The 14,737-nt window shown below is 47.6% G+C and overlaps 1 protein-coding gene across 6 annotated transcripts in view; it reads right to left on the bottom strand.

Annotated features, from left to right (window-relative positions):
- Positions 1-14,737, bottom strand: part of Stard8 (StAR related lipid transfer domain containing 8) — a 77,939-nt gene that overhangs the window by 11,551 nt on the left and 51,651 nt on the right. For 4 of the 6 annotated variants that reach the window (XM_036175091.1, XM_036175094.1, XM_036175095.1 and 1 more), the window contains one exon: positions 4,198-4,269. In XM_036175091.1, the coding sequence (XP_036030984.1) occupies positions 4,198-4,269 (72 nt within the window). Of the gene's footprint in view, positions 1-4,197; positions 4,270-14,737 lie in introns of those variants that run through there. The other 2 variants (XM_036175093.1, XM_036175092.1) reach the window with 2 other exon arrangements.

The following is a 14,737-nucleotide window of genomic DNA, read 5'->3' as shown; positions in this document are numbered from 1 at the left end:
TTGACATTTCATGACATTAGCAAAATGACGTAGCAACGAAATAATTTTATGGTTGGGGTAATCACAACATGAGGAACTGTATTAAAGGGTCGCAGCATTATAAACATTGAGAACCACATAGAACTTGAGAATCTATGAGTCTAAGGCATGGGTAGAAGGCTTAAGTCTCCAGCTACAGGTGCTCAGAATGTGGTGTAGCCTTTAGGAGGTAGGGCTTGGTAAAAGGAGTTGAGTCATTCATTGAATGGTTATCAGAACTTCACTCATAACCCACACTATCCCTCCTAACCCTTCCTTCTTAGCCCACTATGAGGAGGCAAGCTTTCCTCCACTCTGCCTTTCCACCATGATGTTCTACCTGACTATAGGCCCAAAGCAACAGGACCAAGCAACCATGGATGGAAACCACAAGGCCAAATAAATTGTCCCTCCTTTTAAGTTGTTTATCTCAGTGTCTTAGTTAGGATTTCTATTGCTGTGAAGAGACACTATAACCATGTCAACTCCTGTAAAGGAAAACATTTAATTGGCTGGCTTACAGTTTCAGAGGTTTAGTCCATTATCATCATGATGGGACATAGAGATGTGCAGGCAAACATGGTACTGGAGAAGTAACTGAGAGCTCTACATCTTGCAGGCAACAGGAAGTGAACTGAGATCCTTGGCATGGCTTGAGCATATATGAGATCTCAAAGCCTGCCTCCACAGTGACACACTTCCTCCAACAAGGCCATACCTACTCCAAGAAAGCCATACCTCCTCGTAGTGCCACTCCCTATGAGATTATGGAGCCAATTACATTCAAACTACCACACTCAGGTACTGTGTTACAGGGAAAGAAAGCTAATGAGCCTGAGGGAACCTGGGGAAGTCGGAGTTGGTAACTGAGGGAAAAGCCAGAGAATGTCTAGGAGGTCTGAGCTGAAATAAAGAACCAAGTAAAGAAGGTCCAGGTCCAGACAACAGGCCTGAGACTTTCCATGGCTGCCAAGAGCCAACCTAAGTTCTTCTCTTTCATTTGAATTCTCGGCTTTCTGACAGAAGACCTCCTACAGGCTCACGCAAATTATGGGGTGTAGGGAGGGAGCCAGGGCAGGGAGAAGAGCGTGTAGCCATAGAATGACTACCCAAAGCAGTGGAAGCCAGGACTTAGGGGAAGTAGTGGAAAAGGGAAGATATGGAGAAAGGGGAGAAAGATAAACCCATTCATACATTTACTCATTGAACTGATGCTGATAAGCAATTCATGCCAGGTACTGTGCAGGGTGGTAGTGAACAACACAAAACTGGAGTCCCCACCTTCAGGGAGTTTATACTCACACAGGTAACAGGCCGTAAATGAGACACAACAATGAGATAACATAGATGCCATGAAAAACCCGATCACTGGTGACAGGACAAACAGCCGCTGGTGCACGTGTGGCTGTTTGATGAGATGTAGTCAGCCCAGGCCTTTCTGGGGAGATTTCTGAGAGAGAAGGCCTGAGGCCTGAGAACAAGCTGGATAAGCAGGGAAACTAGAAGGAGTCTGAGCCACAAGTAACACAAATCCCAAGGTTCTGCTGAGGGAGAGACCTGGGTAGGAGCAGGGAGTAGAAAGGATCCAAGGAAGTACTGAATAAAGGAGGAGAGTGGTTAGTCAGGGTGCACACAAGGCATGTGCTCACATGCTGTGGTGGACAGGTCTGGGGTAGTGAAATAGAAGTATGGAGGTCAAGAAGGATCCTGGTGCATTAGTCCCGATGAGCAGTGGTGGATCACAGCAGGCTGGCAATGGAGGTGTTAAGAAATGTGTTCATTCTGGAAGAAGAGATGTTGAGCCATGGGGAACAAGGAAATTCAGGATAACTCCTGACTATACGGAACCCAAGCAATAGAGTGCATGGCTGTGCCTTTAGGAGTTGTTTTAGGCTTGGCAAATCTCAGAGTAAAGACATTGAGTTGGTGGCTGATTGTAACGTGAATTTCTAAAAGGTCTTATTAATAAAAACAAATCCAGAGCCAGGTATTGGAGTGAAAGCTGGAAGATCAGAAAAACAGAACCAGCCACAGCAAACCTCACCTTGCCAGTTCCTCAGCTGATCTTGTTTCCTCGGACTGAAAGCCTCTGAGTCCTCATCTGAATGGATCTCAGCTGTACTGCTGCTGAAAGCCTAAAAGCTTAAAAAGACTCTAGTTCCTGGTCCTCACGCCTTATATACCTTTCTGCTCCCTGCCATCACTTCCTGGGATTAAAGGCATATATCACCATGCCTGGCTGTTTCCAGTGTGGCTTTGAACTCACAGAGATCCAGATGGATCTCTACCCCCAGAATGCTAGGATTTTTTTTTTTTTTTTTTTTTTTTTTTTTTTTTTTTTTTTTTTTTTTTTTTTTTTTTTTTTTTTTTTTTTTCCCGGAGCTGAGGACCAAACCCAGGGCCTTGCACTTGCTAGGCAAACACTCTACCACTGAGCTAAATCCCCCACTCTCTGGAATGCTAGGATTAAAGGTATGTGTGCCACCATTTTCTGGCCTCTATCTCTACCTAGTGACTGTTCTGTTCTTTGACCCCAGATAAGTTTATTAGGCTATTGTCATTGTTTACGATGTTTGGTTACAAATTGCTAATTGTTAATGGTCAAAAACCAAAAGCTAAACAAAGGAGATTAGATTCAGGGTTCTTGTTTAAAAAAAGAGAAAAAGAAAAAGAGAATATAGATAAGAGATAGATTATTGAATCTACTCTGAAAAGAGAGGATATAGATACAATATAGATAAAAAGGTAGATATTTTCTCTGAGTTTGTCAAATGCAAATGGACTAGACATTGTTGATATCTTTATTGCTTGTATATACTGTATATAGTTATTATACTTATTGTATATAGTTTTTCTTATATTAGTTATAACTTTTTATTATTTTTTATTTTTATTAGAAAAAAGAGGAAATGTGGTGATATTTTATTTGTGCTGAAATGTGGTGATATTTTATTTGTATGTTAATAAAGTTTGCCTGGAGATCAGAGGAAATAGCAAGCTATTTTAAGTAAACATAAAAGTCAGGCAGTGGTAGCACATGCCCTTAATCTGATCATGTGGCAGGCAGGGTCTCCGTGTGTTCAAGGCCACACCAGGGAACAGAGCCAAGCGTGGTTGACACACGCCTTTAATCCCAGTACCAACCATAGAGACCTGGAGGTCTGTACAGACAGGCAGTGACAAAGGAGTGAGGTAGCTGGGCTAAGACAGCCAATGAGAGGGTAGAACAGCAAGGTAATAAAGGTGTGGGTAGACAGGAAGTAGCACACTTTGGAAGCTGCAACGTGGTGAGATAAGGTTAGCTGGTGGCTATGCCTATTTCCCTCATCTCTAAGGCATTCGCCCCTATATTTGGCTCCGTGTTTTTTATTTAATAAGACCACTTAGAAATTCATCTACAGTTGATTAGATGAACCAGAAGCTCTGAACTGAGGTCTGAACAGACCCATTCAGGAGCTGTCATAGGAAAGATGAATGAGCATCTCATAGCAAAGAAATATGGAGAGAACAAAGGATCTGGAATGAGCCCTGGGACACCCTAATATTTAGATGCCAGTTAGAGGAAGCAGAGTCAGCAAATAGACAGAGGGCAGCAGCCAGAGATGAAGAGGCAGATGGAGGGATTTCAGAAATCCAAAGGGAGTGGCTACCAGTACTGAGTACTACTGAGAGATAAGAGTAAGATGAGGGCTGGGAAGTGGCAATGGAGGTCATGAGTGAGTCTGACAGGGTTGAAGTGAGGGTGCAGCAGGGGTGTGTGAAAAACAGGGGAAGAGGAAACAATCATCAAGGACTCTAAGAACAAAACCCAGAAAAATGAAGAGAAATGAAGGAAAGCAGAAATGAGGTTATCACATGGGCAAAGTGGGGTCCACACTGAGCCACAAGGATGCACAATTTCCCCTTCACATTATCATCAGGAGGCACACAGTGAACAAGCTGGGAGCCTTTAAATCATGGCTGGCACCAGAGTTGGAAGCTGATGACAGCAGTCTCAGAAGAGTTCTGAGCTCCAGGAGTAAAGTCCACGCACAAAGCTGAGGAGGATCGGGATACAACAGTCAGTTTTTGTGTGCATGTGGCTGCAGTGAGGATGTATTTTACACATTTTGCAGATGAAAAGCTGCAGGAGAAAGCAAGTTCGGGAATAGGATGGGGAGAGCAACTAAGTGGCTTTACCTTCAAAAAGCTGAGCATACTGAGGAAATCCTGTTGCCCGAAGCCATTCACATGCTTTTTTGGCCTCCGCTTCTAAAACAGAACAGAGGAAAAGAACCGGGCAGAGTTAATCCCAGCACTTGAGAGGCAGAGGCAGGCAGTAGTCAGATCTCTGTGAATTCGAGGCCAGCCTTGTCTACAAAGGAAGTTCCAGGACAGCCAGAGCTGTTACACAGAGAAACCCTGTCTGGAAAAGAAGAAAAGAATAGCAGGGTACTGGGTGAATACTGCCTCACATACAGTAGGCAAGCATACCTGGTTCTGATGGTTCAGGAACAGCAAGGAAGGCACAAGGCGGCTAGCCAATGTGGCACCCTTTGCTCTCTTAGCTCTACTTCCTGTGTCTACCATAGCTTTCCTGAACCTCATTTCCCGCCTGCCCCAAATCCCTCCCACTCTCCCACCCCACGACCTAGACCAAAACACACCACCACCATCAGCTTCTAGAACTGTCAGTCTTCCAGGCCCGAGGTGGAGTATCCTAGTTCTGCTAGGAGATATGAGCTGCCCAACAATACTTCCTACTTCCATTGTCACTATCCTGCCCATCATCCTCCAGCCCACTGAAAGGCCAATCTCCTTCAAGACACAATCACTTGAAAAGAAGGTTCTACTCTCATTCTACCAGCCATAGAAACAAACTTTGAAAGGAAATGACTCAAGCCAGGCATAAGACATGCCTACAATCCCAGAATTTAGGAGGTAGAGGTAGGAGGATTGTGAGTTCAAGACCAGCCTTGGCTTGAGAGAAGGGAGGAAGGGAGGAAGGTGGATAGGATGGGAAAGGAGACTTGCCTACAGTCTCATAGCTGACAAAATGGTCGTGCCGAAACTGGAGTCTGAGGTAAGTCTGGCTCTTCTCTGGGCTTCCAGCCCTTGTGACAGCAGCTTTCCTGGTTCTTTCCCTCCCCACCTACTCATTAATGTCCAGTCCTCCTTCCCCAGGACAGTCCTGCCTCTCCTTATGGGCTCAGCCTATTTGTGGAACACTCCAGTGCCCAACATTAGGCCGCCATAATACTGGCCTGTGGGGGTCTTGGAGGGTAATAGCTAGGTTGGCCTTTCTATTCTGCTCTAGGAATACCTGACACAGGGCTGGCTACAATGGAAAGCCAGACAGGAGCCACAGAGGAGGCCCTCCTGGTCACCAGAGAGACTAAACACTAGCAGCAGACTCCTGGGACTATGTAGCAGTAGCTACTTGTTCCCCATGTAGGCACTGCCAAGGTACTGCCTGGGGCGGGGGTATCCTGCAACCATGCACTGTGGCATTGTGGGCTTGGCAGGGGAAAGCTGCTGGTCTCAGAAGAACTGCTCTGACCATGGAGTCTTGCCCGCAACATTCCCTCCATTTATTTAGAGTGTGTGGTGGCCTTGCTGACCCAGGAATGCTAAGGAAAGTGCTGGTTTTTTCCTAAGACAGGTTTTTTCTATCTTCTTAGTGCTCCCTCACAAGGACATCTAGGAGGAAACCCTGGCAGCCAGGATTGATGAGAAAAAGGACTCGTAAAACACTCATTCTGAAATGCAAGTAGACAAGGAAGAGAAGAGTGGGAGAGGGGTGGGTATCAAAAATAGTAATAAACTCCTCTAAGAATCACACACTGAAGAGAATTGGGAGGAAAAGAGAATGTCTGGCAAGCTTTGGTGTACTGGCAGGCTTTGGGGCAAATGGGTAGGGCAGGGGTGTCTGTGAATTTCTCCAAGTACATGCATCAACTCAGCATCCACACTGGCATCTGTCTTTACATACAGCTGCAACCAAATCTTCTCATGGTTACGAGCCATGAGGATCAGTACAGGATAGTGCGCCTATATTATGCATGCAGATTTCTTGGTCCATGTGAGCACCCACAGCTCTGTGTGTGCCCTTGTAGTGCAACTTCCTAAGAGGCATCTCGGGGTCAGAGCCCTGCTAGCAGTACCTCAGCTTGTCTGACAGGGGGCGATGCAGGCCTGGTAAAAGATTCACCTCCGCAGGCCAATGGTTCAGGGCCAAAGGAAGGGGAAAGGGAACTACACACACCAAATAAGAGAGCATCTGAAGCCTAGGGTTTGACTACCACAACCATTTCCTTGTCCTGTTTCCACCATAGTCCCAACAGAAGGCACTTCTAGGATCTGAGCACCCTGCATGGCAACCAGCTTTGCTTTCTTGTCGTTAGGACAAAAAGAAAAGTCTGAAGAAAGGACTGGGGCAGACTTTCCGGAGAGGTGTGAGCAAGAGACGGTGACCTCAAAAGGGTAACAAGTCTGGTATGGTCACTAATCCTCTGCATGACAGGAACACTTCTATCTACTATCTATCTATCTATCTATCTATCTATCTATCTATCTATCTATGTGTGTGTGCACTTCTCGCCAGCCCTGTATTAATATTATTTCAAGCTATAGTGTGCAAACGCACCCAAAATAAAAACGGTAAGTATCCAGTGTAACCCAGAATTAAATATCATAACTGAAGCTACAACCCTGATCATTTAATTTCGTGTTTGGTGTTCTTTCCTATGGCATTACATTACCAGCCCCCAGAGTCCAGGCAAGCAAGGTTCTAAAGTTCTAAAAAACTCTTTTCTGCTCCCTTTTGTTTAGTGAAATCACAGGCCTCAGTTCAAATCCTGATATTGCCAGTCACCATCTCTGACAATGGGCAAGTTATAAATCTCTCTGTTGCCTCCACTAAAAGGGCCATTAAGTGCAACACTAAGGGAGAGAGAACCACTGGCGCACTATGCCAAGCACTCAATAACTGTGTTCCCTCCAAGATCTGGTTTTGAAAGTTCTAAATAAAAGGGAGAACTGGAGAAAGTAGCCTGGACAACACAAGCTTCTGTGTCTGATGAATGTGTCCCATCAATCTCAGAATTGGAGCCAACTGGCCCAGGGAGCTAAGGTTAAGCAGCAAAGACTTCAGAGAAAGGAGTTTGGGGTAGGTCTCAGGACTGAATTCCTCAGCAGCCCTCCATAGCAGGAATCCAGAGAATGTAATGCGTTATTATTGAGCAGGATGTCAGGGACACTGACTTCTGACAATAGACCATCTCAGGAAGGCCTGGAGGCCCTGAGGCTCCCTCTCAGATGGAACAGTCAGCGACATATGTCTTGGTGATTAAGGGGTGAACTAAAGTACTTTGCTTCATCCATCTAACATGTCCCAGCCTGTCAGGCTAGGCCAGAAGTGACCCCCCCCCCCCCCACCTACATTAAAGGCAAATCACCTGAGGCTGGAACCAGCCCAGCCCAGACTGAGAACTGGCTTATGTGCCCAACAGGAAGAGTGACACTGGGCAGGCTGAGGCGAGTGAGGCAAGAATGTCTGTAGCCCCTGGCCCTAACCTCTGTGTCCAGATGTGCAGATTCCAAAGCATGACTGCCAGCAGTTTCAACTGATGGATTCTGCAGCTGGTGCACTGGCCAAAGCCAGGGCAGGTCAGTCAGCATTCAGCTGGCACAGACTGGATTCCATCTATATTAAAGCTCAGACTCTCTCCCTGGGGAGATTCCCAACTAATACACACTTAAGAGTCAGGGCATAGAGTGATAGGAAGCTCCAGACAGGAGTCGGGCCTCACAGCTCTACTCTACCCACAAGGATCCTGTAGGGAGTGTCAGGAAAAGGAGGGCACTAAGAGCAGTATAGCAGAAGACTTAGAAGCCAATGACAATTCATGCATCTACATGTATCCAAGTCACATACCACAGATCTTAGCACACAGCATTTTTTATGCAGAGGAGGGACCAAGGTGCAAAGCAGGGGTCCTGTTGCTGACATCCTATGAACACGGGAAATTTTCACACATTCAGGAAAAATAGCACCAATATCTGTCTACTAGGATAATGCCTAATAGTAACAACTGAATTAAGGGGGAAATTCTAATCAAGCCAGTTTCCCTGCTTACTGCTTAAATCATCTTGGACACCTTGCTTCCTTCTCTAAACTATGGTTGCCACATTCATACAATGGGATTAAAGACTCCTGCTAGAACACCGCCCTTTGAATCAGCTAAGCAAGGCACATGAGCTCACGGAGACTGAATTAGCAAGCACAGGGCCTACACAGGTCTGCTCTAGGTCCTCTGCATATATATTATAGCGGTTAGCTTAGCATTTCATGGGACCCCCAACTGTGAAAATAAGAGGGTCTCTGCCTCTTTTCCTCCAGCCAGGTTGCCGTGTCCAACTTCAATGATAGTCTTTGCTTCATCTTATTATATGTTATTTTGTCATGTTTGCTTGTTATCTCTTAGAAGCCTGTTCTTTTCTAATGACAGAAAGGGAGTGGATCCAGAGGGGAGGGGATGTGGGGAGGAACTGGGAGGAGTAGAGGGAGGGGAAACTATAATCAGGATATAGTGTGTGAGAAAAGATTCTATTTTCAATAAAAGGAAAAAAAAGTCTCCTGCCAACTTCCTTGGTTACCACATGAGTGTGATCAGACCTTTGGTGGTCCTCTTCCTCCTCCTCTCCTTCCTCCCCTCCTCTTCCTGTTTGTTTCTGTGCTGGACATAGAATCCAGGACCTCATTTGTCCAGGCTAGCCCTCTGCAGCTGAGCCATACACCCACAGTCTTCCTTTGCTGGTTTTAAATGTGACAAATAAGTTAGCATTACAGAGGGAGAGTTTGCTTAAGGCTACTTGAACTCTGTAAGCCCTGAAGAGTTTAAGGGCCGTGAGATGCTGTATTAGTTACAGCGAGATGAGAAGAGAGTTAGGAGGACTAGATAAGGCACCAGGAAACTGTTGCAGGAGACAAGTAAGGCCTCACTCTGCCAACGGCATGAACCTTAGTCTAGGGATGGGTACCCCTCTTCACACGTTTATCTGCTTAAATTAAGGTGCTTTTGTCTAGATACTCAGTGGTCTGCAAAAGAGCTGCCCAGGCTCCAGGCTCATCCTTCTCTTTCTCAACCGAAAAAGTCCATCTCAGACCTGGTCACCAGGTAAGGCAATGGGCCTGAGGCAGGGAACGCACACATGTCACAAGGCCTGACATGAAACTGTTTCTTAGGAGGTACTGCCCTTGGGTATGCCATCTCATTTCTCCATCACCTTCTACTCTAGTGCCCACTAGCTCCTGGGCAGAGTTGAAATATGCCAGTGACTTGACTGATTACATTAGAATCTCTTGGGATGAAGTTGGATTTCACTTGTTTCTTTGCTTCTGTGAGTTCTACAGATGCTTCTGAAGTACAGGAGAGATAAAGAACTCCTGCCCTACCAGCCTTGACTAGCCAAATAGCCACACACACATATAGAGCCCTGGAAAGATGCTCTCCAGAGGCCAGAATCAAGCCTCTTTGAGCCACTAGCAGAGGTTAGCTCCAGGCCTTGAGGGAACAGGCAAGGGAGTTTGACTAACACTAATCTGAGCGCCTATGGTGGGGAGAGGAGAAGAAGTCTGTGGGTGTTTGTGAAGGTCATTTAATCAAACCGTTAGCTGACTAAACCTGTCTTTCAGCAGACATGGCAGTCTCCTTTACCTTACTTACTAGCTTCCTGTTTGGAAAGGCATCTCCCCCATGACCCTTGTCATAGGTCGGATGCCTCACAAAGCAGGGTCTGGTATCAATGCTGGTCTCTTCCACTTTTAGTGGGAACAGGAGGAAAAGCTGGTATCCCAAGTGTACTGGGATACCACTATCTATGGGACAATGTAAGTTCCCAGGGTAGGCTCTGTGAAGCCCTGGGTTGAGCCAGGAGAGAGAGGCAGGCAGTGGGGCTACATACCACTACAGAGCCTGTACTGCAGCTAGGAGATGCTAAGCCCTGCCTAAAAATTTCTCAGTTCATTTCTCTTGGCTGATTCAAGGTCCATTTCCTGTTTTCACTCCCCACCCCTGGAGAGGAGACTTTTCAAGACAGAATGGCCTTGATAGGGGACTTTGCAGCTCAGAAGCTACCATCCTTGGCACTGGCCCTAATTGCCCCTTCTGTGTCCTCCTTATGGACACATTTACCCACCTAGCCTTTGAGCCCCGTATGGAAATGTTACTCTTAGAGGTATAGCCAAGAGAGGTGACAGGTGACTAGCTGGCTTTCCTACCTCTTTGGGATAGAGAGAAAGGGGTCTTCACTGAACTGCCAGGTATTCTGGGCCCACTGCCACATCCCTTCTTGCCCAGGAGGTGGAAGAGGGTAAGTAATTTTCTGCCTACTGGAAGACCCACCACTTGCTGCTCCTGCTGTTCTTAGCTGGAATTGCCACTTCAACTCAGGGCTGGCAGGGAAGGAGGAGCAGGGAGGAAGGGAGACAAGACGAAAATAGCTCCCATCCCACATTCCAATCCTCTCTGGAGGGGCACCATGGCAAGGGCCACTGGGTTTCAGCCGCCCTACTTTGGCAGTACTAGACACTGGCTGGCCTTCTGCTCGCTAGGTCGTTGGGCAGAACTGGGGGCCCTGCTGCACCTGTTCAGATAGCAGCCTGAGTCTCTGCCGGAACTGCAGCTGGATGCCAAGCTCCTCGGCCCATGTGAGCAATCCTTTTGGAGTCTTCCCCTCACGAATGAAGGGCCTACAAAGCACAGAGCTTGGGAGGCTTGTATGGGAGAGGGTGGTAGCAAGCTCTCAAGCTACTGAAGTTTTGGGCTAGCTAGGTGCGCATGTGCAGACCCTCTCATGTGCCTCTCCTCTGATACTTCATGTCTGTACCTGCTCACAGGGTAAAACTTGGAGTCCCTACTGGAAGGATTCCCACCCAGGGACAGATTCCCTTCTCGTTGGACAGTGTCTGGAGACATTTTTTGATCATTCCAACTAGAGGAGAGGGAGAGGGATGTCTAAAGTGTCGGTTTCAGTCTTACCCAGATACCCTCGGGCAGCATAGACACCACTGCCAGTGGAGATCCTTTGACTTTAGGGCTCAGCCAGAGAGGGGGCAGCTCTGGTATGGAGTTCTACATATATGAAAAGTACACAAGGCTCCCCAAAGTAGTGGTCTGAGTCCTGTAAGGAGTTGTAAACAAAAAGACTCACAGGAGCGGTGAGGTTAAGTAAATCCTGGCTCACCGGAGCTGTTTGAGTATCTGGGTCCAGAGGCAACCGGGCCTGTGGTCTCCTAGGCTAGCAATTGGCAGAGTGGGGCCAAAGTAGACAGCTGACATTCCAACCCGACCCAGGGTTTCCCTGTGACAGTGAAGGTCAAAGCTACCACCTGCTCTGCTGCATTTGCTCTATTAGCTTTCTTACCCCCAGGGGCTCCTGTCCCCAACTTAGTCCCAGGTGCTCTGACAAGGTCACCACCGACAAGGACAGACATTTGGTTTAATAAGCTATGCGCTATTCCACCCATTCCAGTCTCCAGCCTAGAGGCAAGAGATGCCAACCAAACTAGTCCAAGGCAGAGGCTAGAGCAGCAGTAACTGCTCCCCGCTGCAGGATGGGCCCAACCCTTCGGGCTGAAGGCCAGGCAAACCACCTCAGAGTTTTAACTCCCCCATCCCTGCCAATTTGTGTACAGTCTCAGGGAAGCCACTACCTCTCTCTGAACCCAGTTTCTCATCTTCTGGTTGCTCTTCCCCAACCTCTCGAGTCAGAGCTGTAAATGGCAATGGGCGGTTCAGCAGACGAGCTGTCCTGGATTGTGGAGGAAGATGCATTTGGTGTCAGGTACTCCAAAAGGGAATGGGAGGGAAGAGCTCTGCTGCCGTTCTTGCTCCAAAAGCCATCCAACACCGTGTCCTCCTGTTTCCTCCTACATCTTGATTGAGTCATCAGCGCCTAACAACTTCTCCCACTAAATGGTCAGGTTTCCCATACACAACTATGTTCCGGAATTGCATGCCTAGAGCAATTCAGCCCTCTGTGTTTCTAGTTTCCAGTCATTCCTGTCCACAGGTTAGCCTACTAGCTTCTCCTCCCAAAGACTCCAGCCCTAACCCAGTCACTCTCCTATTCGGCAGCCTAATCGGCTCCTCATTGTCCAAAACCTGGGGCAGAAATTGGCCTACTCTAAACAGACACCCAAGGTTCAGGCTAGAGCGAGCGTTCCAGCCCATGAAGCCTCCCCGACTCTCAACATTCATGAGCATGTGAAGCTGTTTTCCCCATTGGACTGGTAGTTCCATTTCACTGGGTTCTATTTGTCTGGGTGCTCCCAATGCAGTGTGATAAGGGATACTGAATGTTCTGGCAACGCCCAGACAGGAAGCTCTGCTTCCCGACTTACCAGTGTCCTCACTTCGGGCTCTTGCTTCCGTTATCCCCACAGTGTGTGATACAGAACTGAGCATCTACGTACTTTAGGCAGCTCTGCTTGGCAGAACGACATGACCCAGGGCAGAAAGCAAAGAATCAGGAACATCCAGGAAGAACAGAAAATGAACGCTGCCTAAGGGTGGAGGCATTCTCCCCCCCATGGGGGAGCTATTAGCTCTTCCACTCAGCTTGAGTGTGGACCATGACATTCACCTGAGTCGTCTTGAGCGCTCACTACCTCCTACTTCCCTCTCTCAGCGGCAAAGCCTTGGTGTTCGCTTATTTTGAGCCGGTGCCACCACCTCTTCATCCGACTCCCCGTGCCTATTTCCCTTTCCTTTTTCTGAAGCCAAATATAAACTCCTGGGCAGGAAATGCCTTAAAGTAGCCTGGCCCCACCCTGGGATCCAGAAAAAAAAATTGTCTCTGACAGAAAGGAAATGGGCCTGAGAGAAGTGGTCTCTTCAAGAAGCAAGCAGACACAACTCCTCCCTTCAGCCCTGCAGCCAGTCAGAGAGAGGAGGGCTGTGGTGTGCACACGGCTAGAACCACAGGCAAGAGGACTCCAAATGGCGCCCTACCCATTGTGTAAGACCTACAGGACCAGCATCATGGGGGAAGGTGCGAAGAGTGAGGCTAACAACCTGAAGACACAGCTTTCGTCCTGCTTTTGCTCCTTGTTAATAACGGACTGTGCTCATCAATGGCAATCTGTATGATACAAATTTAACTATTAACAACAGTGAATAACAGACAGTAATAGTTACTGTGTTTCCGGTCAAGGACCGTGCAGACGGTATTCCTCAGGTTTCGTGATTTCCCTCTACCTCAGTGTCCTTATCTCTAAAATAGGGATGTAACCACAGAACCCACTTGTTTTGGCAAAGATCAAATGAGATAACAGCCCATTTTTCCTGTGTGTGGTGGAGGTTATGTGCCTGGCTATTTTGGGGTGCTCAAAACAGGGCTAACCACTGGTCTTCCACTGATCTCACCGGCCCCTACTTGTGCACCCCCACCCCACATGTGGCCAGTATGAACACTTAGCCTGAAGTAGTTCCCATCCCTGGGAAAAAGCACTAGATCACCTCACATTCCATTTGGTGGTCCCAGTAACCCTGTCCAAAGCAAGGAATGACTCCTGAAAAGCATAAAGCTAAGACTGTGAAAGGTCGGGGGTCTTCTACTCTACTCCAGCTGCTTCTTCTTCTTCTTCCACTGTTTCTCCAGCTGATGGGTTCCATTTCAGCCCCTCTTGGAATCCCCCTCCAAAGACCATTCCCTATGAAGAGTGGATTATTCAAGTAATGGGCCACAAGCACTTAGTATCAGGCCATATGCCAGGCACCAACGTCTGAAAATGCAACAAAAGATGAGCTCTCCCAGTGTATTTGGCCAGAGATGTTGTCCGGCCCATCCTACTCAGGAAAGCAGAGACTAAGACAAACTGTCCTTTGAGGCACCCCTGAAGCTTGTTTTGGAGACAAGATAACAAGGGACAAACTCCAAAGCAGGGGATCTGGCAGCTAGTACAGCCTAAGGAAGGAAGCTTGCAGCCCCCAAAGAGTCTGAGATGGGTAAACTTGGTGGGGGTGGGGAAGCTAGATGTTCTGGACAACTCCCCCACCTACATAATCCCAGTACAAGCATAGGCTATATGAGCTGGAGGGATCTCACAAGTGTTAATCCACCCAGTCTTCTGCCTGCCCCTACCCACCCACACCTTCTAAATAATGCAACCGGTTGTCAAGACAGCACACTAAAATGTCTCTTCTTCTCCAATGACACCCAGCACCCTGCTCCCCACCCTCAGTGCAAGAAGGTGCTAATAAAGCAGACCTAGTGCTGTTGCCAGAACCACCCCCAAATCCCTCCTGCAGGCCCTTCCCAACTCCAACGAGGCTCTATTTTAGAGTATCCTAAGACTTCGTGTTTTCCCTCCTGCCTTAGAGACAGGGGTGGGGAGCAGGGCCAGTAGGCAAGCGGTCTGGGGACTGACTGCCCAAAAAGATGAGCACTTGGATATGATGGGCACTTGGAGGGAGAAGAGAGGCCCAAACCGATGCCCTTGCCTCCAGGTCAAGCATCTAGAAAGAGTCTGTCATTAAGGTTACAGGAGGTATGGTCAGAATACCTGGGTCCTCATTTTATCACTCCTTGGTTGTCTGACCTTGGACATGTCTTTTCTTTAATTGCTTCTTTTACTCATCTAACTGCCTTACAAAATTATCACGGGAGCTATGTATGGTAAAAATGTGTCAAGGATTTAGAAGAGGTCACTATTGCTGCTATTATCATCATTACC

This window comes from Onychomys torridus, chromosome X (assembly GCF_903995425.1).
Source record: "Onychomys torridus chromosome X, mOncTor1.1, whole genome shotgun sequence".
Classification (NCBI taxonomy): domain Eukaryota; kingdom Metazoa; phylum Chordata; class Mammalia; order Rodentia; family Cricetidae; genus Onychomys; species Onychomys torridus.
This window is presented reverse-complemented; position numbering and strand designations above follow the sequence as displayed.